The sequence below is a fragment of the Macaca nemestrina genome, chromosome 20 (genome assembly GCF_043159975.1).
Source record: "Macaca nemestrina isolate mMacNem1 chromosome 20, mMacNem.hap1, whole genome shotgun sequence".
Taxonomy (NCBI): Eukaryota; Metazoa; Chordata; class Mammalia; order Primates; family Cercopithecidae; genus Macaca; species Macaca nemestrina.
Window position 1 is genome coordinate 42,315,642 of NC_092144.1, and position 27,222 is coordinate 42,342,863.

General features: G+C 46.5%; 1 protein-coding gene across 4 annotated transcripts in view; it reads right to left on the reverse strand.

The window, feature by feature from the left end:
• The window catches only part of LOC105495656 (centrosomal protein 89), a 96,416-nt gene that overhangs the window by 39,372 nt on the left and 29,822 nt on the right, over positions 1 to 27,222 (reverse strand). For 3 of the 4 annotated variants that reach the window (XM_071085977.1, XM_071085979.1, XM_071085978.1), the window contains 8 exons: positions 23,852 to 23,880; positions 21,323 to 21,365; positions 16,878 to 17,096; positions 15,183 to 15,325; positions 10,666 to 10,716; positions 9,604 to 9,687; positions 6,871 to 6,974; positions 1,843 to 1,958 (listed from right to left, as the gene is read on the reverse strand). In XM_071085977.1, the coding sequence (XP_070942078.1) occupies positions 1,843 to 1,958; positions 6,871 to 6,974; positions 9,604 to 9,687; positions 10,666 to 10,716; positions 15,183 to 15,325; positions 16,878 to 17,096; positions 21,323 to 21,365; positions 23,852 to 23,880 (789 nt within the window). The remainder of the gene's footprint in view (positions 1 to 1,842; positions 1,959 to 6,870; positions 6,975 to 9,603; positions 9,688 to 10,665; positions 10,717 to 15,182; positions 15,326 to 16,877; positions 17,097 to 21,322; positions 21,366 to 23,851; positions 23,881 to 27,222) is intronic. The other variant, XM_071085980.1, reaches the window with a different exon arrangement.

The window sequence follows — 27,222 nt, forward strand, 5'->3', positions numbered from 1 at the left end:
ACTAACTGACTTTCCTGAGACTGAAGCCTTAAATCACACACGGGTGTGCAAGCATATGTCATAACATTGTCCCTAAAGCTGCAAGATTTTCAAGATTTTTAAGGACATCAAACATGGCTAAAGAACTGATTTATTATTTTCCTTACCTTTCCCTCATTAAACTTTTATTTTATTTCCTGTATCTAAAGTAAGTCATAAATATTTTCATCCTGTGTTACATAGTTGTATGTAATAAGACATTTCCTGAGCATCTGCTGACACTAGCACTTAGAGGTATTTTATTGTAGCATAAAACTGTACATCTCTCTACTCTATGAAAATATCTAATTGGTGACTGGGCATGGTGGCTCACACCTGTAATCCTAGCATTTTGGGAGGCCAAGGTGGGTGGGTCACTTGAGGTCAGGAGTTCAAGACCAGCATGGCCAACATGGTGAAACCCCCTCTACTGAAAATACAAAAATTAGCTGCGAGTGGCGGCACGTGACTGTAATCCCAGTTACCCGGGAGGCTGAGACAGGAGAATCGCTGGAACCTGGAAGGCGGAGGTTGCAGTGAGCCTAGATCACGCCACTCTACTCCAGTCTGGGCAACAGAGTGAGACTGTCTCAAAAAAAGAAAAAAAGAAAAAAGAGAAAATATCTAATTGGTCAAAGTGAATGGCTGTTTCTGGGCAATGGGAAAACAGCACAGGCAACTCACTGGATCATACAGGTCAAAAGGTTTTCCCTACCCCATGTGACCAGAAATCCTCTTTCTGTTCAGATCTGGTATGTTCAAGAAAATTAAGCTCAGTAAATAGGAAACTAATGTCATCCCTAACCCTGAAAACAAAGATAAGAGGCTCCACAACTCTGTTTCCCCTCTCCCCTTAACAATGCCAGAGTAAAGGCAAATACTCCTGGGCCACGCAGCTCTCAGGAGAAATCACGTGGAGGAAACTCCTGTGCACCTCTCTGGGAGATGCTCTCATCTTTAAGCACAACCTGGTTCTCAGAAACAGGAAGTGCTAGCCCCGCAACTGCAGCAACAGCAGGGGCTGCTCATGGACCTGCCATGGCGTGGAAGGGGCTGCCATTCCAAAAGCAGCTGGAGAGGGGAAAACCTCCATCTGCTTCTCGGGGCGCCACGGCCTCATGCAAGATGGCTTGTGCTTCAGTTTCCCAGCCTATGCCATTCTTCACTAGGAAAGAAAAATCAGTAAAACAAAGGGAAAAAATGCCACTATCTCTTGTACTCATAAATTGTGGTTTTAAAGCAGAAGTGATGACTCTTAGCCTGGCCTCCTTACAGTTGTGCACTGTCCCAGACTGTGAAGCTCCTAGGGTTTGGGAGAGTGCATGGGAAGACACGGGAAGAGGGACACTCTCGGAAGGCGTCTGACAGTGATCTAATCTGCAGAGATGTCGCCTCCCGTGCCCGCAGCACTGAAGGAAGGAAGGACACAGGGGAACTGTTTAGAACGTGAACGGTTCTGCTTATTTACTCATCCAACAAACATCTGGGAAGAGACCCTGTGTTATTTCAGATGTTTACCTCGCATGATCTTTCCCATTTCTAAGGTACTATTTTACCCCAAAACCAGTTCTGCTGAGTCTAGCACTATCCCTGCGAGTGATTTACAAACCCATGGGATGATGAGAGACACTGTGGAGTATGAAAAAGCAATCTATGCATTGAGGGTAATGACATGGAAGGGTTATAAACAGCTGCATTTCAGTCAAGAATGTAAAACATGACTTCTCTCATTTTCATTCGGGGCCCCCGGCAGGAGGGAGATAGAAGGGTAAAATGACAATAGTGACATCACTGCATGGCCAGTCCTCGCTGGAAGGACCTCACCTTCTTGGAGGTGCTCCTGGTGGCTGTCCTTGGCTTTCCTTTGCTGAATCTCCAGCTGCTCCAGCAACAACTTGTTTTCCTCTAAAACCAGTTTTGCTTGAGTCTGAAGCTGACGCCTGCAATTGATTTACAAGATGCAATACTGTGATTCAGGTGCTGAATGGTTACAGAAACACTCTGGAATCTAAAAGGAAGCAATGGGTGCATTATAGGTAATGAATATCAAGCCATGTCTCCATGTTAAACATATTAACACAGCAGCAAATCCTGCCATTTGCAGTCAGTTGGGGAAGGACAGCCGCGAGTCTGAATTACGGACTGCTTCAGAAACGCTTTCAGATGTAGAATTTCAAACATGTACAGAAGTAAAGAGGATACAGTAGGAGACTCCCATGTGCACAGTACCCAGCTTGAATAGTCACTAAATGGCTGATGAGGTTTCATATGTATAAACCTCTAGTCCTGCCACCCACTATATTATTCTGAAGCCCATATGGAACATATTTAAAGAAATAGTAAGTTCCCATTTTAATTTTAAAATACTCCTTTGTAATCAGTAGCATATTTGCAAAAAAAAAAAGACTCTGTTAGCAGGCTTTGAAATGGTTTCTTAGAACTGTATGAATCTGCCCCAGCCTTCCTCTCAAGCACAAGCAAATCCTCTCCTTCCAGTGCAATGTAAACCCCAGCCCAGCTCAGCCCTCAAGATCACAAATTCTGATTAGAAGGAGCTGAAGGGACCTTAGAAATCATCTACTGAAATGTTGGCCACCCAAAGTACACTGGGTAGTAAGTTTACTTACTAAAGCAGTAAACAATCTTGATTTTCCACTTGAAACCCTAAAGGTAAGGAGGAGGAAGGAAACAGACAAGATGAAAGGAGTCAGGCTGTAACAATGGTGTGGCCCCAACAGAGGCTGTGCACTGACTGGCTCCTGGGCACTGTGGGGGTGTCTCTTGCCTGCTACCAGCACCCACAGAGTAGGCTGCCATGCTGTCAGGAGGGGACTCACCCAAAACTGGTCTGTGCTAGCCTCCTCATTCCCGCCACAAACTGGGCAGCTCCACGATGGTCTGTTTTATGTTTTAGACTTATTTATCTATCTATTTATTGATTTATTGAGAGAGAGGGTCTCATTCTGTTGCCCAGGCTGGAGTGCAGTGGTGAGATCTTGGCCCACTGCAACCTCCACCTCAGCTTCCTGAGTATCTGGGATTACAGGCATGCATCACCACACCAAGCTAATTTTTATATTCATATTTTTTGGTAGAGACAGGGTTTCTCCATGTTGGCCAGCCTGGTCTCGAACTCCTGACCTCAGGTGATCCACCCGCCTCGGCCTCCCAAAGTGCTGGTATCACAGGTGTGAGCCACCGTGCCCGGCTGCGTTTTGGACTAATTTATAAGACTTTTTCTTTATTTGTTCATTCATTCATTTGTTCATTCCTTCCTTCCTCCCTCCCTTCATTCATTTTAGTTTTTATTTTTTAGAAACAAGGTCTTGCTCTGTCACCCAGGCAGGACAGGAGTACAGTGGCACCATCAGAGCTCACTGTAGCCTTGAATTCTTGGGCTTAACAGATCCTCCTGACTAGCTAGGACTACAGGTGCATGCCATCATGCCCAGCTAATTTTTAATTGTTTTGTTTTTGTTTTTGTTTTGTTTTTGAGACAAGGTCTTGTTCTGTCGCCTAGGCTGGTGCACAGTGGTGTGATCATAGCTCACTGCAGCCCCGAACTCCTGGCTTCAAGTGCTTCTCCCACCTCAGCCTCCCAAAGCATTAGGATTACAGGGGTGAACCACTGAGCCCGAGCCATTTCTTTTTAAAATGAAAGGGATTGATCCCTCATTCCTAAAAAAAGTTCAGAATCTCAGATTTGGTTCAACACTCCCTCTTGTTTTGTTTTACTTATTTATTTTATTTTTATTTGAGACAGGGTCTCACTCTGTTGCCCAGGCTGGAGTGCAGTGGCACGATCTTGGCTCACTGCAGCCTCCGCCTCCTGGGTTCAAGTGATTCTCCCGCCTCAGCCTCCCGAGTAGCTGGGATTACAGGCATGCGCCACCATGCCTGGCTAATGTTTATATTTTTAGTAGAGAAGCAGTTCCACCATGTTGGCCACGCTGGTCTCAAACTCTTGGCCTCAACTGATCCTCCCGCCTCAACCTCCCAAAGTGCTGGGATTATGGGCATGAGCCACTGCGTCCAGCCTCCCTCTTATCTTATAGAGAAAGAAACAGACCCATTAAGCCTGAGGTTAGCCAGTGATTCAGGGGAAGTTAGGAAAAGAAATATACAAAATTTACTTGCAGCCCAGAAGTTCATTGAGAAATTACTGGCAACCAAGCAGAAAGTGTCTGCTGGGCCAGGTGTGGTGGTTCATGCCTGTAATCCCAGCACTTTGGGAGGCTGAGGCAGGTGGATCACCTGAGGTCAGGAGTTGGAGACTAGCCTGTCCAACGTGGTGAAACCTCATCTCTACTAAAAATCCAAAAAGAAATTAGCCAGGCATGGTGGTGGGCGCCTGTAATCCCAGGTACTCGGGAGGTTGAGGCAGGAGAATCACTTGAACCCGGGAGGTGGAGGTTGCAGTGAGTCAAGATTGCACCACTACACTCCAGCCTGGATGGCAGAGCAAGACTTTGTCTCAAAAAAAAAAAAAAAAAAGAAAGAAAGAAAGAAAGAAAGCGTCTGCTGAAGTGTGAAGTCTGTGAACCAAGTGCTGCATGCAGGTTTAGCAGCCGTGCATGTGTGTAGGTACTGAGAGTAGCAAGGAGCTCTGCCCACCAAGTGTGATGCTCCAGAGCCCAGAGACCCTCCTGCAGCTTGAGGGCAGTGAATTCAAAGAATTGCTCAGGGAGGCCCTGAGCAAGCCTGATGCTCTCCCCATGCTGGTGTGGGCCATCATGCTAGAGCAAAGGGCAGATTTCAAATCCCAACACACACAGGATTGGGGAACACTGCAGGGCTGTGGATTTGAAAGCAAGGCCTGCCTTTCTTTCCTTTGTTTCATTGATTTTATTTTAAGGAAATGCAGACAAGTTGGATTTGTGGCTATATACAAGGCTAGGGAAGGAACACGGGGTTCCAGAATCTGACAAAGTCTCTTGAGCCCCTTGAAAGCATTTGAAAGCAGGGCCTGCCTTTCTTTCCTGTGTTTCGTTGATTTTATTTTAAGGAAACGCAGACAAGTTGGATTTGTGGCTATATACAAGGCTAGGGAAGGAACACGGGGTTCCAGAATCTGACAAGATCTCTTGAGCCCCAGCCTGGCTAAGCTGCTTTCCAGGCCACTGTTCAAGGAGGGTGCGAGGGGAGACACACTAGGAACCCTGACGGAAGAAAATCCAAGCTCAGCCAGGGAGGTCACAGAGCACCAAGACCTAGGAGTTGCCTGGGCCAGTCCCACCTGATGCATCAGTGACTAGAAAATCAGGGAGAGCCAATGGTAAGAGTGCTGTTGACTCAATTCCAGATTTCTAAACATCACGTATAGAAAATACTTCATTTTTTCCAGTGATGTTAAGGCCATTTGAAAACACTAAATATAACATACCTACTCAAAGTGAATAATTTTTGTTTTCTTAGTCCTGCCTAGATATTGCTTTTAAGCTTTTCAAGACGTATACTTTCTCTAATTCAGTTAACAGGCATTTGCTGTTGCTGTGCTAGATGCGGGGCCACACACAAAAATGAGCAGGACACTGGTTCCTGCCCTTGCAGAGTTCACAAAGGAGAAGATGGAGGCAGATGTGGAGGCAGACAGGATAGGCAGGCACAGTGTGGCAGGTACTGGGATAGGGCATGTGTTTAGGGGTACATCAGAACTGGAGACAAGGGGCCGCGTGCAGTGGCTCATGCCTGCAATACCAGCACTTTGGGAGGCCAAGATGGGAGGATCACTGGAGCCCAAGAGTTTGAGACCAGCTTGGGTAACACAGCGAGACTGTCTCTATGAAAAAAATTTTTTAAATGGCTGGGCATGGTAGGGCACACCTGTAGTCCCAGCTACTTGGGAAGTTGAGGTGGGAGGATGGCTTGAGCCCAGGAGGTTGAGGCTGCAGTGAGCTATGGCGGAGCCACTGCACTCCAGCCTGGGCGACAGAGTGAGACCCTAACTCTAAAACAACTTAAGAAACAGAGACGCCGGGCACGATGGCTCATGCCTATAATCCCAGCACTTTGGGAGGCCAAGGCAGGCAGATCACATGAGGTCAGGAGTTTGAGACCAGCCTGGCCAACGTGGTGAAACCCCACCTCTACTAAAAATACAAAAATTAGCCGGGCGTGGTGGCACATGCCTGTAATCCCAGCTACTGAGAAGGCTGAGGCAGGAGAATCGCTTGAATCCAGGAGGCAGAGGTTGCAGTGAGCCAAGATCATGCCACTGCACTCCAGCCTGGGCAACATAGCGAGATTCTGTCTCGAAAAGAAAAGAAAAGGAAGAGAAGAGAAGAGAAAACAGAGACAAGGGAGCAATAATGGCCTCTCCTGAAGGCAACGCTATAGACAAGCACCATTCCAGTAGGACCTAGAGGGTGAGGAGTGCAGAGGGGCTTTCGGAGGAAGGACAGGTTGGAAGTGGGGCAACCTCAGTTGTCAGGGAATCTGCCAGGGCAGGGCGGATGGGAGCTGGTCATGCAAGCCTCATGAGCTTTCTGTTTTGGGAGGCCATTTTGATCTTACTGTTCTCAAACCCTGGGAGCCAGCACTGGGGCCTAAGAAGGGATGAGACTCTCCAGGTCTGAGATGGAAAAATCACCCTAGAAAAATACCACCTCAGAAAATAAAAAGCAGAAAGCAACTATATTTCAGGTTTGAGAACCTACTTAGAATTTTAAAAGTCATCTTTAAAATATAAGTTTAGAATAATTTATTAGGGTTTTATTATGCCTTATTAATTTCTTAGAAACTCTCCCTTAAAATATTTAAGAATGTAGTTATGCATTTGATAATTTTATAACATATTTTCTTATTATCATTTGTTTTAAGTTAGCAAAAGAGCAGAAACACAATGCCACTTGCCATTCCTCACTGGTAACAGCACTACTCTTATTTAACTCTTGGTGCAATTCTTCATTTTCTTTCACCACTTCTTGGACTCGCATCCTAAACATTCTCATTTCCTCCTGAAATAAAATGTACGTAAATTATAACACACACATACCCACGCATCTATATTTCTCAGTTCTGGTGCTGCCGCGGTGACTAAAATCAAATGGTAATAGCCATTTAGCAAGGTCTCACAACGGGCCAGCCTTCAACACTCGGTACCAGCACGAGTGGTGCCTGCTCTCAGGGAGCCTACAGTCTAGTGAGAAAGCACTAGGACCAAAGTACAAGAGGCAAAGAACCTGGGCTTTCAATATCGGATTCCTAATTTGCTAACATTGTTCTCTAACTGCCGAATACTGATAGAAAAGGCAGAGATGCCCATCAACACTGACATTTTTCCTTTGTTTAAAGATGCAGGATAATAAATTAGAGGTTTTTAATACAAAAAATAACACCTTTTCATCCTTAATTAAAGCTAGATTTGGTGGGGAAGGGGTTAGTGTGGGAGTTGGAGGAAGCTCTTAATTTTTTTTTTTTTTTTTTTGAGACAGGGTCTTGCTCCATCGCCCAGGCTAGAGTGCAGTAGTGCAATCACAGCTCACTGCAGCCTCAACCTCCTAGGCTCAAGTGATCCTCCCACCTCAGCTTACCAAGTACCTGTGCCACCATGCCTGGCTAATTTTTGTATTTTGTGTATAGACAAGGTTTTGCCATGTTACTCAAGGCTGCTCTTGAACTCCTAGGCTCAAGCAATCTTCCTGCCTCAGCCTCCCAAAATGCTGGGATTACAGGCATGAGCCACCACATCCAGCCAAGGCTATTAGTTTTGTCCATGACAACCATGAGAAAGTGTCTTACTAGCATCATCAGTCTGCAGAGCTTAATTGGCCATTAGCTGCAACACGAGGTCTGTCGCTGGGCCGGTTTTGATGCCTAACAGTCTATGTCTGTTTCAGCTCCCAACAGTGTGTGTGTGTGACACTTCAGCTGAGCCTCGCCATCAGGGCTTTTCCAGTTTCTGTGTCCTGCACTGTCCTTTGGTGAGAATCTGAGGTGCCAATATTTACTCTGGTGTGCCTCTAAAATATTCTACTCCCAGCTGTCAGATGTTTATGCTTACACCCTTTTAACTTAAAGCAGCACTATCAAGTAGCTTCTCCTCTCATCCCTCCACCCAGACACACTCACTCACTGCTGGCAGTCCATGTGACTCTTTTGTGGAACAGGGATCAGGCAAACTAAAGTGTGCAAACCAGCTGGCTGTTTTTATAAATAAAGTTTTATTGGAACACGGCCTCGCCCATTATTTACATGTTATCCTCAGCTGCTTTCATGTTGCAACAGCAGGGCTGAGCAGGTACAAACAGAAACTGCATGGCCTCCAAAGCCTAAAGTACTTATTAACTTGCCCTTTACAGAAAGTGTGTGCTGACCCTGATTTAGAAGGAGCACCAAAATAATAATATTATTAGTTATTAGGACTGTTATATACTCAATTAGTACAAGATTCATACATGCTCTTAGAAAATTAAGCATCCAACACTAAGTCTAAATGAAAAGGATTAAAATTCCTTTCCATGGGACATGGACACAGGACAGCATCACTGACGAGGAACAAGCTGGGAGTCTCTTAAAGGACCCTCCCAGCTCAGGATCCCAGAACAACCAACATTTCTTTCACTGGATCCTTCAATTTCAGGGATCTATATGGACACTTAAATGAGGAATCCAGACGAATGCAGGAGGCACGGGAAGCCTCTCTAACCCACACCTGCGGTTAGAATGAGCTCCACTGCCCAAAGCCATTCCCACAAAACGGCGGTGGACAAGGCAGAAATGGATAAAAACCTCACTTCTTCTCCATGTCAAACAGCTCAGCAATCGGACTTCCCTAGGGTCAGCTCATCCTAGAATTAAGAAGCATCTAAGTTTGCCTAAAACATCTCCAGCCTTTCCTTCCCATGTCTGCCCAAATAGCCCTTCTTTTATTTGTTTGTTTTGTTTTGTTTTATTTTTGAGACAGAATCTTGCCCCGTCGCCAGGCTGGAGTGCAGTGATGCAATGCCAGCTCACTGCAACCTCCAACTCCCCGGTTCAAGCCATTCTCCTGCCTCAGCCTCCCGAATAGCTGGGATTACAGGCACGTGCCACCACACCAGCTAATTTTTGTATTTTTAGTAGAGACAGGGTTTCACCATGTTGGCCAGGATGGTCTCAATCTCCTGACCTCATGTGATCCACCCACCTTGGCCTCCCAAAGTGCTGAGATTACAGGCGTGAGTCACCGTGCCCAGCACAAATGGCCCTTCTAATGGTGGTGTTTGCAGCTGCAGAGTGCCAGAAAGAAGCGCTTCCCCACTGCTGTCTTCCCTGCACCCCAAGATCTCAGCCCATATGGGCTGGCTGTCCAGAAAGCCATGGCTTCTCATGCAGCACTGCTCTGACCCTCCATAATTCTCCCCTCACTCCCTATCCACCCCGCTGCTCTGCCAATCACTCCCTTACTTCCTCCCCTCTTCCTTCTTTCCCTCCCTCCCTCCATCCCACCCTGCCACACTCCTTCCTTCCTCCTTTCTGCCCTCTAATAAACATTTGATTATCTATAATACGCTGGGTATACCTACATTCAAAACGTTTCTATAAAATTTGAAGCAGTCCTATATTTTATAAATCTTGTCTCTTCTGAGACATTTGCCAGCCTACCTTGAGGGTGGCATTGAGCTTGTCCTTCTCTTTCATTATATCTTCATAAGCCAGCAACAATGGTGACAGGTATTTTATATCCAACTGAAGAAAGACAGCAAAAGAAGGTTAATATAGGCCAGCCACGGTGGCTCATGCCTGTAATTCCAGCACTTTGGGAGGCCGAGGCTGTGGATCACGAGGTCAGGAGATCGAGACCATCCTGACTAACACGGTGAAAACCTGTCTCTGCTAAAAATACAAAAAACTAGCCGGGCGTGATGGCGGGTGCCTGTAGTCCCAGCTACTCATGAGGCTGAGGCAGGAGAATGGCATGAACCTGGGAGGCAGAGCTTGTAGTGAGCCGAGATCGCGCCACTGCACTCCAGCCTGGGCGACAGAGCGAGACTCCGTCTCAAAAAAATAAAAAGAAAAAAAATAAGAAGGTTAATATATTTCTTACATCTAAACACAACCAGCAAATTTTTAAATGGCAAGAAGTTACACTTGTTTGAAATGGTTTCTTTGGTTGCTGTTGTTATTGTTTTTTAAGGACCCTCCTAGCTCAGGATCCCAGAACAACCAACATTTCTTTTGCTGGATCCTTCCAATTTCAGGGATCTATATGGACACTTAAATGAGGAACCCAGAGGAATGCAGGGGGCACAGGAGGCATCTACAACACCCACACAGGCTTGGCCTCCTGCGGTTAGAATGAGTTCCGTTGCCTGAATCCATTTCCACTCTGCGGCCCAGGCTGGAGTGCAGCGGCACGATCTCAGCTCACTGCAACCTCCACCTCCCGGGTTCAAGTGATTCTCCTGCCTCAGACCCCCAGGTAGCTGGGACTACAGGCATGCACCATCATGCTCGACTAATTTTTGTATTTTTAGTAGAGACAGGATTTCACCATGTTGGCCAGGCTGGTCTTGAAACCTTGACCTCAAATGATCCATCCGCCTCAGCCTACCAAAGTGCTGGGATTACAGACATGAGCCACCGCGCCTGGCCTGAAATGGTTTTTAATAGCTATGCAAACACAGCCTGAAAATATGGGCCTGAAATTAAATAACTTTCACTTACCAACCAGGGTGGTATAGGGCCCTTGGATGGGAGGCCTTCAATATTTAAGCTCTAAGAACAAAACAAATATTGAAGACAAGTTACACCATGCTTCCTCTGAAATTTCAAGTCTTAGATATTCTTAATCTAGACTGGGCATTGCCCATCTATGCATTGATCTATCTATCCATCTGCCTACCCACCCACCTGCCCGCCAACCCATCCATCCATCCATCCATCCATCCATCCATCCATCCATCCACTCTCTCATATACCCTCCCATCTATCTATCTCTATGTATGTGTGTATACATGAGAGAATATTTTTTCTGAAATGTTTGAGAGTAATTTGCAGATATAATGCCCCTTTTCCTCTAAATACTTGTATTTCCTAAAAACAAAAACATTAATATACTTAACCACAGTACTGTCTTGAAAATCAGGAAATCAACACTGATAACAATGCTATTTTCATAATATATATACAATATATATATGTATATATATTACTGCTCCTTGTAGAGCAGGGGTATCCCATAGGCAGTATGCCTAGAGTAGCCTATAGTAGGCTAGAGTAGCCTATACTACTATTTTCTAACCTAACCTATACGTTATCTTCAAATTTCATCTATTTTCCTACTAATGTTCTTTTCTGATCAAGGATCCAGTTCAGGGTCACATGTTGCATTTAGCTATCAAGTCTTTTATGTCCTCTTTTTTTTTTTGAGACAGAGTCTCATTCCATCACCCAGGCTGGAGTGCAGTGGTGAGATCACGGCTCACTGCAACTTCTGCCTCCTGGGCTCAAGCAATCCTCCCACCTTAGCCTCCTGAGCAGCTCAGACTGCTCAGGCGCACGCCACCATACCTGGCTAATTTTTGTATTTTTTGTAGAAATGGGGTTTCCCCATGTTGCCCAGGCCTCTCTTGAACTCCTGGGCTGAAGTGATCCTCCTGCCTCAGCTTCCCACAGTGTTGGGACTGCAAGTATGAGCCAGCACACCTGGCCCTTTTTGTTTTGTTTTGTTTTTTGTTTTTTTGAGACAGAGTCTCACTCTGTCGCACAGGCTGGAGTACAGCGGTAAGATCTTGGCTCACTGTAACCTCTACCTCCCAGGTTCAAGAGATTCTCATGCCTTAGCCTCCCTGAGTAGCTGGGACTACAGGTGTGTGTGCCACTGCACTTGGCTAATTTTTGTATTTTTAGTAGAAGCAGGGTTTCACCATATTGGCCAGCCTTGTCTCGAACTCCTGACCTCAAGTGATCTGCCCGCCTCAGCCTCCCAAAGTGCTGGGATTATAGGTGTGAGTCACTGCACCTGGCCTCCAGCCCTTTTTAGTCTTTTAAAATCTGGAACATATCTAGTGACTGTTTTCACTGGATATGGAACTTTTTAATGTCACATTGTTGAGTGGCTGGATTTTGTTATCTTCCTTTAACGAGTACTGGTTTCTTTTCCTTCCTCCCTTCCTTCCTTCCTCCCTCCTCTCTCTCTCTCTTTTTCTCTCTCTCTCTCTTTCTTTCAGCTCCTAAGTTGCTTGTGGATCCCCTTCATGCTTCCGAGGCTTGTTTTTTCACCCTGGTCATGGTAAGTCCGTAGTAACCTTTCCTAAAAAGCTCTTTGAGCCATACCTCTCAGGCATGGCCCTCTTGTGCTCTTGACTCAATGCAAGGTCTCTCCATTGCGGCTGGGCAGAACTTGAAGGTTACCAGTGCTGTGTGAGCTCTGGGAACCATGCAGCTCACAGCTCCCTGTTCTTATTTTCTGCCCAGTCTCTTGGAGTCTCATCCTACACATGTGCAGGGTGGTATTCCACAAGACTCCAAGGAGCCCATGCAGATTTACATAAGTAGCTCTTTCTCTCCAGGACTCCCTTCTTTCTGGTACTCTTGCCGTACAAATTCTAGTCTCCTCAGCTTCCCCAGACTCTCATCTCTGTTGAACTCAGGGAAGGGCTCAGCTCCGGCCCTTCCTCCCTGCTCTGTGATCTGAGACTGCCTCCTGACAGAAAGCAGATCACAGGCTCATCTATTTATCCTGCTGCTCTTGAGGGTCATAGGCCGGTACTGCCTGCTGTTTGACATCTGTAAACATTTGCATTACATATTCTGTCTGGTTTTCTATTTGTTTACAGCAGGAGGGAAAATCTGGTACAGAATCAATGGCCTGGACAAAATAATTATTTATTTCACAAAAGCTTTCCAACGTGAACACCTTAGTATCTAGGTAATTACTCACTCACTCTGCAAACGTTGGCAACTCGCTAAATCATTATGGACACTGCAACGCAACCCTTGTTTTCAAGGATTATACGACCTAGTAACAGAAATAAATACCACTAACACAAATGAACATGATATACAAAAATAGTATACGGTAGAATGCTATAAGTGCCTTAAGAGTGATTACAAACAAAAGTCTGCAATTGTTTAAAAGAGACAGAGGGCCAGGCATGGTGGCTCATGCCTGTAATTCCAGCACTTTGGGAGGCTGGGGAGGGTGGATCATTTGAGGTCAGGAGTTCGAGACCAACCTGGCCAACATGGTGAAACCCCATCTCTACTAAAAATACAAAAATTAGCTGGGTGCGGTGGAACACGCCTGTAATCCCAGCCACTCAGGAGGCTGAGAAACAAGAATCACTTGAACCCAGGAGGTAGAGGTTGCAGTGAGCTGAGATCATGCTGCTGCACTCCAGCCTGGGCGACAGAGACTGTGTCTGAAAAAAAAAAAAAAGAGATCAATCACTTCTGGCTGGGTTGATCCGGGAAGACTGTCATGGAGAACGTGGCATTTGCACGGGGCAGAAGACAACTTGGGAGGAGGCTGTCCCTGGGCCTGTCTACCTGCCCCACGGTCCTGCAGAAGGCCCTGACCTAGCAAGCAGGTTTTGAATTATAGGACCCCAACAACTTTATTTGTTTTTGTTTAAAAGTTAGTATTATGTTAAGTGAAAGTCAGTCACACAAAGTCATGTCTTGTATGATTTCATTTCTATGAAATGTTCAGAATTGGCAAATTAATAGAGACATAAAATAGATCAGTGGTTACCAGGGGCTGAGTTGGAGGAAGTGGGCAGCAGGGTAATGTAGGGAGTGATTCCCAACAGGTTTGACACTTCCTTTTTTTTTTTTTTTGAGATGGAGTCTCACTCTCTTTGTCACCCAGGCTGGAGTGCAGAGGCATGATATCGGCTCACTGCAACCTCTGCCTCCCAGGTTCAAGCGATTCTCCTGCCTCAGCCTCCCAAGTAGCTGGGATTACAAGTGCACATGACCACACCTGGCTAATTTTTTTGTATTTTTAGTATAGATGGAGTTTCACCATGTTGGTCAGGCTGGTCTCAAATGCCTGATTTCAAATGATCCGCCCACCTCAGCCTCCCAAAGTGCTCGGATTACAGATGTGAGCTACCATGCCCAGCTGACATTTCTTGATTTAACAGAAGTGCTCTAAAATTGATTGTGGTGAGGGTTGCATGATTCTGTGACTACAATAAAAACCACTAAATGGTACACTTTTAAAATGGGTATGATTTGGATGCTACGTCAATTATATCTCAAAGCTGTTATTAAAAAAAAAAAAAAAAAGTGAAATGTAAGCCCTCCTTCAAAAAGCAACTCAGAAGCCCATGAGGCCTGAACTCCCAGGAGCTGCGGGAGAACACCGTGTGCCTCCCCGCCCTCTACCCCTGCAAGAGCCCAGCCAGTAGTGCCTCCCTCTCCTGTATCCACAGTGTTGCTCACATCCTCATAGCCCCGAGCTCTGTAAGAGTAAGGACCTGAGCATTGGTTCATCTGGCACTCCTCCCAGCATCTCATGCAGTGACCTGCTCAGCGAGAGTGTGTGGAGTTGGACTCTGCAACTATCCTTAGAACTGAAAACTCTCCTTTCCTTTCCAAGTTCATGCACTGACAACAGCTGCAACTTCCAGGAACGTGACTGAGAAGGGAGCAGCCGACACAGACTTTCATTCTTTTACTTTTTTTTTTTTTTTTTTTTTTTTTTAATTTTCGAGACAGGGTCTTGCTCTGTCACCCAGGCTAGAGTGCAGTGGCGGCGTGATCTCAGCTCACTGCACCCTCGACCTCCCATGCTCAAGAGATCCTCTTTTCTCAGCCTCCTGAGTGGCTACAGGCATGCGCCACCACACTCAGCCAAGTTTTAAAAATCTTTTATTTGTAGAGACTAGGTCTCGCTATGTCGCGCAGGCTGGTCTCAAACTCCAGAGCTCAAGCAATTCTCCAGCCTTAGCCTCTGAAAGTGCTAGGATTACAGGCACGAGCCACCTCATCCAGCCTCTTTTACTTTGTACGCTTCTGTATTGTCTCAATGTTTTAGTCTTTATTGCCTTTATTATGGGGAAGAAGGGAGGGAAGAAGGCAAAAAACAGAATGGTTCTTAGAAACATTGTGCCTTGGACACAGCTTTTCTTACATCAAATTATAATAAATAAGAACCTCTCAAGATCGGAAATCAATTCAACAGTAAAGGCTAAAAAATCCAAAAAGCTGATTTTCACAATTGGAAACATTACCTCTTCCTTGGACAAATGCCTGAATTTTGTCTGATATCGACTGAGTTCTACATTCAAACGATGGACAGTCATTTTCAATCCATCATTTTCATCCACCAGTTCTTGAGCTTGTTTTCGCAGATAAAGTAATTCAGGTGCAGCAACTAGGGGAAAAAATTTAATATTATACTATAAGAAATAATGTCAGATTTATCCAGATTTTATTTAAATTGCAAATCATTTGCTTTTCCTCCCTCTTTCACTCTCAGAGGCAATGAACTGCGTGTGTGTGTGTCTGTGTGTGTATGTTGCGTCTATGTGTGTGTGTGAATAAAAGTTACAACATTTTTAAACACTGAATAGTTAACATTATATTGGAAGTTTGTGGAAGTCTTTGCATGTACAATAAAGTAAAATAAAAGTTTCAAGTTGGAAAGGAATAGTCATGTTTCAGATAACATAAAAATATGTGCTTTGAAAAATCATATAGAATACATGGAAAATGTATTACAGCTGATAACCTTCCCACATAATAGCAATGTCCTATTAGAAAACAAAACAGAAAATAGATCCCACAAGGTAACAGCACAAATAATATACAGTGTCTAAAAATAAATGTGCCTAAGATAAGAATTATGCAGGGTCTATATGAAAAAAACTGATACCACCTTACGTAAAGCTATATTATTAGTTTTATATAAATAGAAAAAGGTATAGAGAAAATATTGGTGAATATTTTTATAACTTTAGAGTTAAAAATGACTTAATGCCAAGGGTATAAGTCATAAAAGAAAAACATTTTATAGATTTAGCCCAATTATCAACAAACTAAGAAAATATTACACCTATGACAAAGGGATAAAATCTTTCATATGTAAGGAGTTCCTGCAAATCAATAAAAAGAAGTCAAGTGTCTCAATGTAAAGTGGGCAACTTGGCCATGCATAGTGGCTCATACCTATAATCCCAGCCCTTTGAGCAGCTAAGGAGGAAAAATCCTTGAGGTCAGGAGTTTGAGACCAGCCTGGGCAACACAACGAGGCCTCATTGCTATTAAAAAAAAAAAGCTTAGCCAGGCATGATGGCGTTCACCAACAGGAGGCTGAGGTGGGAGGATCACTTGAGCCCAGGAGTTCAAGGTTATAGTGAGCTCTGATCACTCCACTGTAGTCCAACCTGGGTGAAAAGAGTGGGATGCTGTCTCTAAAAAATAAATAAATAAAGTGGATAGCTTTACGAAAGAAAAAGAAAATGATGTGCAAAGATATGAAAAAATATTCAGGTTCATCAATAATAAAAGAAATACAAATTAAATACTATTTCTTTTTTTAACCTATCAAATTAGCAAGGAAAATATAATCATTGATAAGTTTATGGTAAAGGAGGAATTTTTATATGCTTCTCTTGCAGATAAAAACTGAAGTGAAATATATGTAAGCTAAGCATCAAGTTCCAAAAGAAGTATTGGAATTTCTTTGTTTTATTTTTGTAAATTCAGCTTCTTTCCAACCTGAGGAATTTCTTTAGTGTAATAATGATATAGCAGATGAAATAAAATCTCAACAAACGTAAAGATAGTAACAAAAAAACCTGAAATATTACAGCATAAATTACCAACACAAATATCAACAAATATCATGACATAAAATATTAACTCTCAAAATAATTGAGTGAAGTCCTGCTCGTTCCTCTAATAAAGGCACTGTCCATCCCCACCTTCCTGTGACGACGCCTTCTCAGCCTCTTTGAGTTTTCTCTTCTCTTTTTCCATTCCTTTAAGTTTTAACTGTAGTTCTTTCATTGCTTGTTTCACTGTGTTTAGTTTAAGGGTAAGGCTTTGATTCGTATTGTTTAGGTGCATATTTTCTTCTTTTAATGCCTCAAACTTTTCTCTGGTTATTTCTGTATATCTTTGACGTGCTCTACCAGTTATATCTGAAAAGGTTCAGGGGAAAAGTTTTAAAATGTTAATTGATGTTGACAATGTTATATCAAAGTCACCTGACTTTGTTCCAAAAACCACATCAGGCCTGGTGCCATGTTCTTTGGTCCCTGGGAAGGGAGTGGCTTGTACAGGAAAGAGTAAGTCGCCTGGTGAGGTCACAGCAGGTGGCAGGAAGAGAAGTACTGAGGGGAGGCCAGAGAGGGAGGCCAGAGCTGCAGAAGGCCATGCCGATTACGATGTGGCGTGGTAGGTTCATCATGCAGGGCAGCAGGAGCCAGCAGGGCTTTTAGGCAGAGGTGTGAGAAGGAAGAGGCTCTGCTCTCGGGTGAATTCCTCAGGCCAGCAGGGAAGAAGGCAGGTTAGGATGAGGCCCAGCCCAACAGCCAAGGGGCAGCACTAGAGTAAGGACAGAAAGAAAGTGACACGTGAGAGCAGGACTTAGGGGTTGGTAGCTGGCTGGGTGCGGGCAGTGAGAGAGAAGCAGACCCAGGATGACCGCCCAGGTCTGTGTCTGGCAGATGCTCCCCCAGATGAGGAGCACACTGTGAAGAGCAGGTGGGGACGGAAGACGAGGGGAGGCAGGCTCGGGCTGGGACACAGGCCCAGAGTCCCACGGGCAGCCTCTGCTGGGGAGACTGATGAGTCGCTGGCCTGTGGGCAGCACCTGAAGGCACCAGGGTGAGGAGAAAACAGACGTCACATAGGACCTTAAGAAGGAACAGCAAGAAAATAGGGTGGAAACCAGCGCTGCTCCACGGGGAGATGTGCTCCGAGAGGTCACAGGAGGTGAGGCTCCCATGGGCCCCTGGCCAGCGTACCTCCCAGGGGAGGGCGAGGCAGAAGCAGAGTTTCCACACAGGCAAGGGCAGGATGGCTGATGGCTCCAGAGAGCCTGGCCCGACCCCTGACACACACACATCCAATCCCTAACATGCGAAAGGTGAGGCTCAGAAATGGGAAACTCCACAGCTGCACGGAAACAAGGGAACCCTGAGAAATCCCAGAGAGAAAACAGTTGAGATGAGACTGAAGATGGACGCCACAGCCTGAAATGTGCCAAGAGAGGGCAGCTAGAAAATGGGGGGTGGCTCCAGGGATATGCCTTGCCCTGGTAGGAGTGGAGACACAAAGTGGCCTAGAAAGAGCCAATGAGGTTAGGCCTGGTGGCTCACATCTGCAATCCCACCACTTTGGGAAGCTGAGGTAGGAAGACTGCTTGAGGCCAGGAGTTCGAGACCAGCCTGAGCAACATAGCAAGACCCCCATCTCTACAAAAATCAATCAATCAATAAAATTATACTTAAAAAGCAGCAGCTTGAAACAGCTGATGAGCTGTCGAGTTAGATAACCACAGTGGGAATAGCAAGGGGTTAACCCACCTGACCCAGGCAGCAACAGCAGAAATGTGTGCCCCTCCTCAGGCAGAACACACAGGCCCTGACGGCAGAGGGGCAGGGCAGGCCAGGAGGCCGGAGAAAGCCAGGAGGAAGAGGGGTCCGCACGGATCCCAGCTGGCCTCACATCCTGCCCATCCCCATCAGTCGCTGGAGGCAGCAGTCGATACAGCTTGGCAGCCTGCTGGCTCCCTCTCTCCAGGCAGGGTGCAGTAAACAGAGAATCCCCATGTAAGCAGCATCCCCATGCGGGCCACAGGGAATCTCAGGGACCCCAACAGGCATCAAACAGCAGAGCCAGAGAAGCATCAATGGCAAGTGAGAGAGGAGAAGGGGCTGCAACACAAACCCTAAGGCTGGATGCGCAGTTATGACTTTCAGAGAGACGTAGTCAGTGTCTTACAGAAATCATGGACGTTAACATTTGATCAACAGCATAAACTGAAAGGATGGGCTGAGCTGCAGCATACACATCACGAAGAAGGAATGCAGGGCACAGAAGTTAGAGCCCCAGCAATCGCCCAGAATACAGCACTGAAAATGCTGAGATTGAAAGGGTGCAAATAAAGTCAATCTGACACGGAGGAGACTTAAAACAGGATTTTCAGAGGAGTGACGCTGATGGCAGCAGCGGCCCATCCAGAGTGGCCGCCGCACAGACTATCTAGAGCGGGGAGGCGTGGCCCAAGCCTCTTGCTCCACGGAGCAGGCAGGAGCGCCCCCTCCCTGGAAGCCGCTGCAGCTGCCCAAGTCCGGCTGCAGACCCGAGAATCTGTGTTCTTGGGGGCCCAAGAAGGCCTCCCCAGCCCCCATAGGCTCGGAAGTGCCTGATTCCACTGCCTGGCTTCACCGCCCCTTCTGAGTTGGCAGGGCAGGAGCTCCCGGGGTGCTCCTACAGTCGCCCTCCCAGGTGCGGGACCTGGGTGTCTCTGCAGTCTGCACCCTCGGGGGCCTGGGAAGGCTCCCGTGTCCCCGCAGGCTCACAGGTGTTTGCTCTGGCTGCCTGGCCTCTCCCTGCTCCCGGAGCCTGCTCCAGTCTCGGAGCGGGGTTGGAGCGGTGTTGGAGCGGGGTTGAGGCCAAGCCTGGGCACTGTCACAGCCTGGCCGGGAGTGTGCACACTCAGGGCAGCACGGACACGACAGCACCCTGCCACCTCAGCCCCCTCCAGACTTTGGGCACCCATGAGCGCAAGAGGGAAAGACAAGGGGGTGGGGGTGAGGGTGGCTCTGCACTGGCCTGCAGGTGTCCCTTGGTGCGAACAGCCTGGGTGCCATGAACTGGGCAGCAGGAGGCAGACAGGCTCCTGGGCAGAAGCGGGCAGGTCCACGGTGAGTCCCCACCTTCAGGTCGGGGAGGGCCTGAAGGCTGGGGACTGGGTTGCCCATCCCATGGGACCATAGTAGGAACTTGTGGTGCCTTTTCCAGGCCCACCCATGGCCACCCATGGACCCACTGGTGCTCACTCCCTCCCTTCTGAGGCCCACAAAAGCCCTGGGCTTAGCCAGAGCAGAGCAGATGGGATGACCAGCTGCAGAGAGGAGTTACCCTCTCTGCTGATAGCTGGAGACATCAGAGGACCAGCAGCAGAGAGGAGCAACCTACTCCAGGGCCTCCTCTCTGCTAGGAGCTGGTCAGAATAACCAGCTGCAGAGAACAACCCTCTCCAGGGCTTCCTCTTTGCTGAGAGCTGCAGAGACAGTCGAACGACCTGCCTTCAGAGAGGAGCCACAGACTCCAGGGCCTCCTCTCTGCTGAGAGCTGAACGCTTGACGGGACGACCTGCCTACAGAGAGAAGCTGCCCACTGCGGGTCTCCTCTGAACTGTCCTAACACTCAGTAAAGCTCCTCTTCGTCTTGCTCACCCTCCACTTGTCTGCTTACCTCATTCTTCCTGGATGCAGGACAAGAACTCAGGCAAAGGCACACTGGCACCATAGACATTTCTGGCCAGAAAAGCGACACCCCAGAGATCTTGTAACAAGGTGGGACCTAACAGCAGAAATTATAACTTCCAGGCCAGGCGCGGTGGCTCAAGCCTGTAATCCCAGCACTTTGGGAGGCCGAGACGGGCGGATCATGAGGTCAGGAGATCGAGACCATCCTGGCTAACAAGGTGAAACCCCATCTCTATTAAAAATACAAAAAATTAGCCGGGCGTGGTGGCAGGCGCCTGTAGTCCCAGCTACTTGGGAGGCTGAGGCAGGAGAATGGCGTGAACCCGGGAGCTGGAGCTTGCAGTGAGCTGAGATCGCACCACTGCACTCCAGCCTGGGCCACAGAGCCAGACTCGGTCTCAAAAAAAAAAAAAAAAAAAAAGAAATTATAACTTCCATTTTGGAAGCCACTGAAGCTCCCCAAACTGTTCAGTGGGGTGTAACCCATAAAGCATCACTGGACCTCTCCCTCTGCCTTCAGCCTCAGAGCAGAGCCCATAACTGCACCTGCCTGCCCAGCATGGATCCCAGTACATCATGGGTCCACTCCTCCCACCGGGATCCCAGCACATCCCACAGGTCCTCCTTCCACCCCCAGGATCCCATTACATCCCACAGGTCTACCTCCCTTCCCCCAGGATCCCAGCATATCCCACAGGTCCACGTCCCCCCAGGTGTAACCCCCAGCCTCCCAGGATCCAAATACATCCTGTATGGACACATGTCCACTACCCAGTGTTTGCACCCTCTCTTTTGAGGCAAGGGTGAAAGTTCAACAACTAATACAAGAAAAAGAAAACGTAATCTTTATTTTCAGATAAAATTAATCTGGATAGTCTCCAAAACAACAAGCTTTTCAATCATAATATAATTCAAAAGGCAAATACCTGGGGAGGGTGGAGGTTTCTCACGTAATGGAGGTTTTTCATCCTAGGAAAGAAAGAACATAAGTGCAGAGCATTAGTGTTTTATAAAGTGGACACAGGCAGCTAGGTCATTAGACAGCAGGTATATAAGCATGCTTTATTTCCTTCATTTGGACTCTTGTTCTTTGTTTTAGCTTTCAAAACTTTAATATCTACTATTTCTTTTTTTCCTTTTTTAAGACAGGGTCTTACTCTGTCACCCAGGCTGGGGTGCATTGGTGTGATTGCAGCTCACTGCAGCCTCCAACTCCTAGGCTCATGCAATCCTCCTACCTCAGCCTCCCAAGTAGCTGGGATTACACATGGGCCATCAGAGCTAATTTTTTTTTTTTTTTTTTTGTAGAGATGGGGTCTCATTTATGTTGCCCAGGTTGGCCTTGAGCTCTTCGGCTCAAAGGATCCTCCTACCTTGGCCTCCCAACATGCTGGGATTACACTGTTTCTTATACCTGAATCTTAGACCTTAAATGTCTTCCCCTCTGGTGCGCTCTCTGAGGCTGTAAAGGAAGTCCTTCCTGAGCTTTCTTCCTGCCTTTCTGTGCTGAATTCAGTGACTGTCTTTACAGGTAGATCCCGTGAGTAGCGGGCTGTGGGCTCACGTTTAAAAGCATGTGCTAGGTAGGGCTGCGAGTGCTGAGTGGAGATGCCCTCAGAAAACTCCAGCGAGGCCTCTTCTCACTGGGATGGGCAAAAAGGACCCCACCAACTGCAGGGAAGCACATTTGCAAAATGCTGAGAAAGGAACATTAACAAGATATTGCTTCGCAACCCCAAACCCAGAGGAAAGGGAAGGCTGTGAACTTTTGTTAATTTTTGCTTACATGCTGGTGTGATATTAAGTGTCTAATTTCTGCTGACGAAGTAGACAGGGTTATAAATTAACTCTCCAGAGAAATGTTTAATTTTTAAGTTCCTATAACATCGCACAATGAAAAACTTACGTTAGAACTATTTCCATGTTTGCAAATTAGTTATTAAAATTCTCAGGCCAGGCCAGGCACGGTGGCTCACGCCTGTAATCCCAGCACTTTAGGAGCCCGAGGCAGGTGGGATCACCTGAGGTTAGGAGTCCGAGACCAGACTGGCCAAAATGGTGAAATCCCATCTTCATTAAAAATACAAAAATTGGCTGGGCGCAGTGGCTCACACCTGTAATCCCAGCACTTTGGGAGGGCGAGGCGGGTGGATCACGAGGTCAGGAGATCGAGACCATTTTGGCTAACACGGTGAAACCCCATCTCTACTAAAAATACAAAAAAAAAAAAAAAAAAAAAAAAAATTAGCCAGGCATGGTGGTAGGCGCCTGTAGTCCCAGCTACTCGGGAGGCTGAGACAGGAAAATGGCATGAACCTGTGAGGCGGAGCTTGCAGTGAGCCAAGATCATGCCACTGCACTCCAGCCTGGGTGACAGAGCAGGACTCTATTTAAAAAAAAAAAAAAAAAAAAAATTAGCTGGGTGTGGTGGCATGCACCTGTGATCCTAACTACTCGGGAGGCTGAGGCAGGAGAATCACTTGAATCCAGGAGGCGAAGGTTGCAGTGAGCTGAGACTGCGCCACTGCACTCCAGCCTGGGTGACAGAGCAAGACTTCATTTCAAACAAAAAAATCTCAGGCTAGGCACATCACATCATGCCTGCAATCCCAGTGCCTTTGGGAGGCCAAGGCAGGAGGATGGCTTGAGCCCAAGAGCTTGAGACCATCCTGGGCAACATAACAAGAAGCCAACTCTAAAAAAAATTTTTTTTTAATTAGCCAGGAGTGGTGGCATGTGCCTATAGTCCCAGCTACTCAGGAGACTGAGGCAAAAGGATCACTTGATCCCAGGAGACTGAGGCTACAGTAAGGTATGATCACACTACTGCACTCCAGTCCAGGTCACGGAGGGAAATCCTGTCTCAAAAAATAATTTTTACAAAAGATAAAATTGTGTATTCAATATACATCCATTTTAATTATAAAATATTTCTAACACTTTAATACATTACTTTCATCATTAAACTATGGAAAATATCAATTTCCTCATGTTTTAAAAGTATTTAAGGCCAGGCACAGTGGCTCACACCTGTAATCCCAGCACTTTGGGAGGTCAAGGTGGGCGGATCACTTGAGCTCAGGAGTTTGAGACCAGCCTGGGCAACATGGGGAAACCCTGTCTTTACCAAAAATACAAAAAATTAGCTGGGTGTGGTGGCATGCGTCTGTGATCCCAGTTACTCGGGAGACTGAGGTGGGAGGACCGCTTGAGCCTGGAAGATGGAGTCCACAGTGAGCTGAGATTGCACCACTGCACTCCAGCCTGGGCGACAGTGAGAGCTCCTTCTCAAAAACAAAAAAAAAAAGAAAAGAAAAAAAGCATTTAAAAGAAATATTCGACAGGAAAGAACTCTTAAGGGAAGATTTATTTTTTACCCCAAAATCACCAAAGTTGTTGAAAATTTATGATGAAAACTACATTGAGAAAATCAGTTTTTTAAAAAATGATCTTACCTTTAAATTCAGAACAGAGTATTTACCATCTGATGAAAAACAAAAGACAGAGAAACTTTTAAAGTAGATAATGAAATACGACAACTCAGAAAAGTACAATCATAGAAATTCACCTTCCACAGAGGAGCTCGACAAGGCCTGGGAGAGGGATAAAATTCATAGGGTCACAGGGCAAATGGGTCCCAGAGCCAGGCAGGGACCTGACTCTAAATTGCCATCTTTCTCCCATACCCATTCCTGAGCACATCCGCGGCTCACGTGGCTGCAGAACTAAACCCAAACTCTTCAGTGTCTCCAAGCCCTTCCCTTGCCAGGCTCCTCCTCTCCTTCCAACACCCCTTTCCACCACTTTCCACACATCTTCCCACGCCGGGCTCCTCCTCTCCTTCCAACACCCCTCCCACCACTGTCCACACATCTTGCCGACCACACCCTGGATGGGCTACCCTCCCTAAATGCAGCATCCAACCTGTCAGAAGAATAGTTTTTCTTTGAAGCAAACCGTCTCAACGATAGAGAGGAAAATAAATCTCGCCCAGTTACTCATCTTCCATACATCTGTAATCCAGGTACCCTAGGAAGCAGGTGATCTTACACCCCAGTTTGCCTGTACACACTCATGCTGTGAAAAGTTGGACATCGAGTTGCTGTTTTTTGAGACGGAGTCTCACTCTGTCCCTCAGGTGGAGTACAGCGGTGCAATCTCGGCTCACTGCAACCTCTGCCTCCTAGGTTCAAACGATTCTCCTGCCTCGGCCTCCCAGTTAGCTGGGATTACAGGCATGGACCACGATGCCCAGCTAATTTTTGTATTTTTAGTAGAGACGGGGTTCCCCCATGTTGGCCAGGCTGGTCTTGAACTCCTGACCTCAGATGATCCACCCGCCTTGGCTTCCTTCGGATTACAGGCGTGAGCCACTGTGCCTGATCCTGAGTTGCTTTTAACTTTCTACTATTAATTTGCAGAGCAGAAATAACTGGCTGAAAATAAACTAGAAACACATGCAAAAAACAGGGGAAAGAACCCTACAGAATTCAGACAACAGAAGAAAATGCTAGAGATACATACAAGATTCTAAATCTACTTCTTGGTTGGGCGCGGTGGCTCACGCCTGTAATCCCAGCACTCTGGGAGGCTGAGGTGGGTGGATCACTTGAGGTCAGGAGTTTGAGACTAGCCTGGCCAACATGGTAAAACCCCATCTCTACTAAAAACACAAAAATTAGCTGGGTGGGGTGGTGCTTGCCTGTAATCCTAGCTACTTGGGAGGCTGAGGCAGGAGAAACTCTTGAGCTTGGGCGGCAGAGGTTACAGTGAGCCAAGACTGTACCATGACACTCTAGTCTGGGCAGCAGAGCAAGACATCATCTCTAAATAAATAAATAAACAAACAAACAAACAAACAAACAAATAAATCTACTTCCTGATATATTCAAAATACCAATACTTAAACAACACATCACTGAAGAGCTCATTTTTGGCCAAAGTCATCTTGATCAGCTGTTTTTAACCAAACTGCTTTCAGTCAAACATTCAGGGGCAGCCTGGACTGCTCTCCTACTTGGACACCTACTTGGACACCAGGAGTTTGAGACCAGTCTGGGCAACAGAGCAAAACCCTGTCTCTACAAAAAATACCAAATTAGCCAGGTGTGGTGGAACGCACCTGCAGTCCCAGCTACTCGGGAGGCTGAGCAGCCTGGACTGCTTTCCTACTTGGATCCTACCCTGTCCTTCTGAGTTCAGCCTGAACCTCCTCCCCCTACCACCTTCCCTAACTGGCAGACAACAACCTCTACTGCCCACCTTAGCACCCCACACTACGATTTGCAATCTGCACCTCCTCCTCTGCAGCTGCGATGCGAGGGGAAAGGCCTGTGGCTCTGTCATCTCTGACACATGGCCGGCACTGAACCAGTTTCCAATAAGCAAATGTTTAAAGTGATACAACAAGAAAAAAATTATATTTTTAATAACACCTTTACAATAGTCTTGATTTGGTATCCCACAATGCTACCTCAGACCTGACTGCTTTCATATTTAATGGAGTCTTCTATACTCTCCTTAAATTCTTCACAAAATAAAATTGCAGGAGCAGGGAGTTACATGAAATAGAATGGCAAAAGGTTGACAGCTGGCTGGCCACACTGGCACATGCCTGTAGCCCCAGCACTTTGGGAGGCCGAGGCAGGCGGATTGGTTGAACCCAGGAATTTGAGACCAGCCTGGGCAACAGAGCAAAACCCTGTCTCTACAAAAAATGCCAAATTAGCCAGGTGTGGTGGAACGCACCTGCAGTCCCAGCTACTCGGGAGGCTGAGGCAGGAGAATCATTCGAGCCTGGGAGGCAGAGGTTACAGTGAGCTGAGATCACACCACCGCACTCCAGCCTGGGTGACAGAGAGTGACCCTGCCTCAAAAAAACAAGAAAATTGTTGACAGCTATAGAAGCGGGGAGATGCATAGATGGATAGGTGGGAGTTCATTTTACTTGTCTCTCTACTTTTGTACACGTTAAAAATGATCACAATAAAAAGTTTTTCAAGGGCAATTCAATTTTCCCAAAGGAACTCATGCTATTTTATCTTAGTCATCAACTTTTCAGAAAAAGAATCCGATAAAGATTAAACTTACAATTTACAGCATCCCAAATTCACATTGGTATTTGATATACATTTAATGTATACGCAGTTCACTCGGTTCTGTGAATCTATTGTGTCCCGTTTTCTTATTTATCATTTCTCAAACAGATTTCCAGAGTCCTCACCCTCCTCATTTCTATTACCTATAAGGGTGAAGGGGGTACACATAAAATAACAGCAAAAGGCTTCAATACTGGGCGTACTCCTACTGTGTACAAGGTGTCATGCTGGGTACTATCCCAGTTTTTTTTTTTTTTATACAGGGTCTCACTCTGTCACCCAGGCTAGAGTGCAGTGGTGGAAACTGCACCACAGCCTCAACCTGTCGGGCTCAAGCAGTCTTCCTGCCTCAGCCTCCAGCTGCTGGGTGCAAACGATCTTCCTGCCTCAGCCTCCAGCTGCTGGGTGCAAACGATCTTCCTGCCTCAGCCTCCAGCTGCTGGGTGTAAATGATCTTCCTGCCTCAGTCTCCATCTGCTGGGTGTAAATGATCTTCCTGCCTCAGCCTCCAGCTGCCAGCTCAAATTATCTTCCTGCATCAGCCTCCAGCTGCCAGGCTCAAGCGATCTTCCTGCCTCAGCCTCCAGCTGCTGGGCTCAAGTGACCTTCCTGCCTCAGCCTCCAGAGTAGCTAGGACTACAGGTGCGTGCCATTATGCTGGCTAATTTTTAAAATTTTTGTAGAAACAGGGTCTCCCTATGTTGCCCAGGCTGGTCTCAAACTCCTGA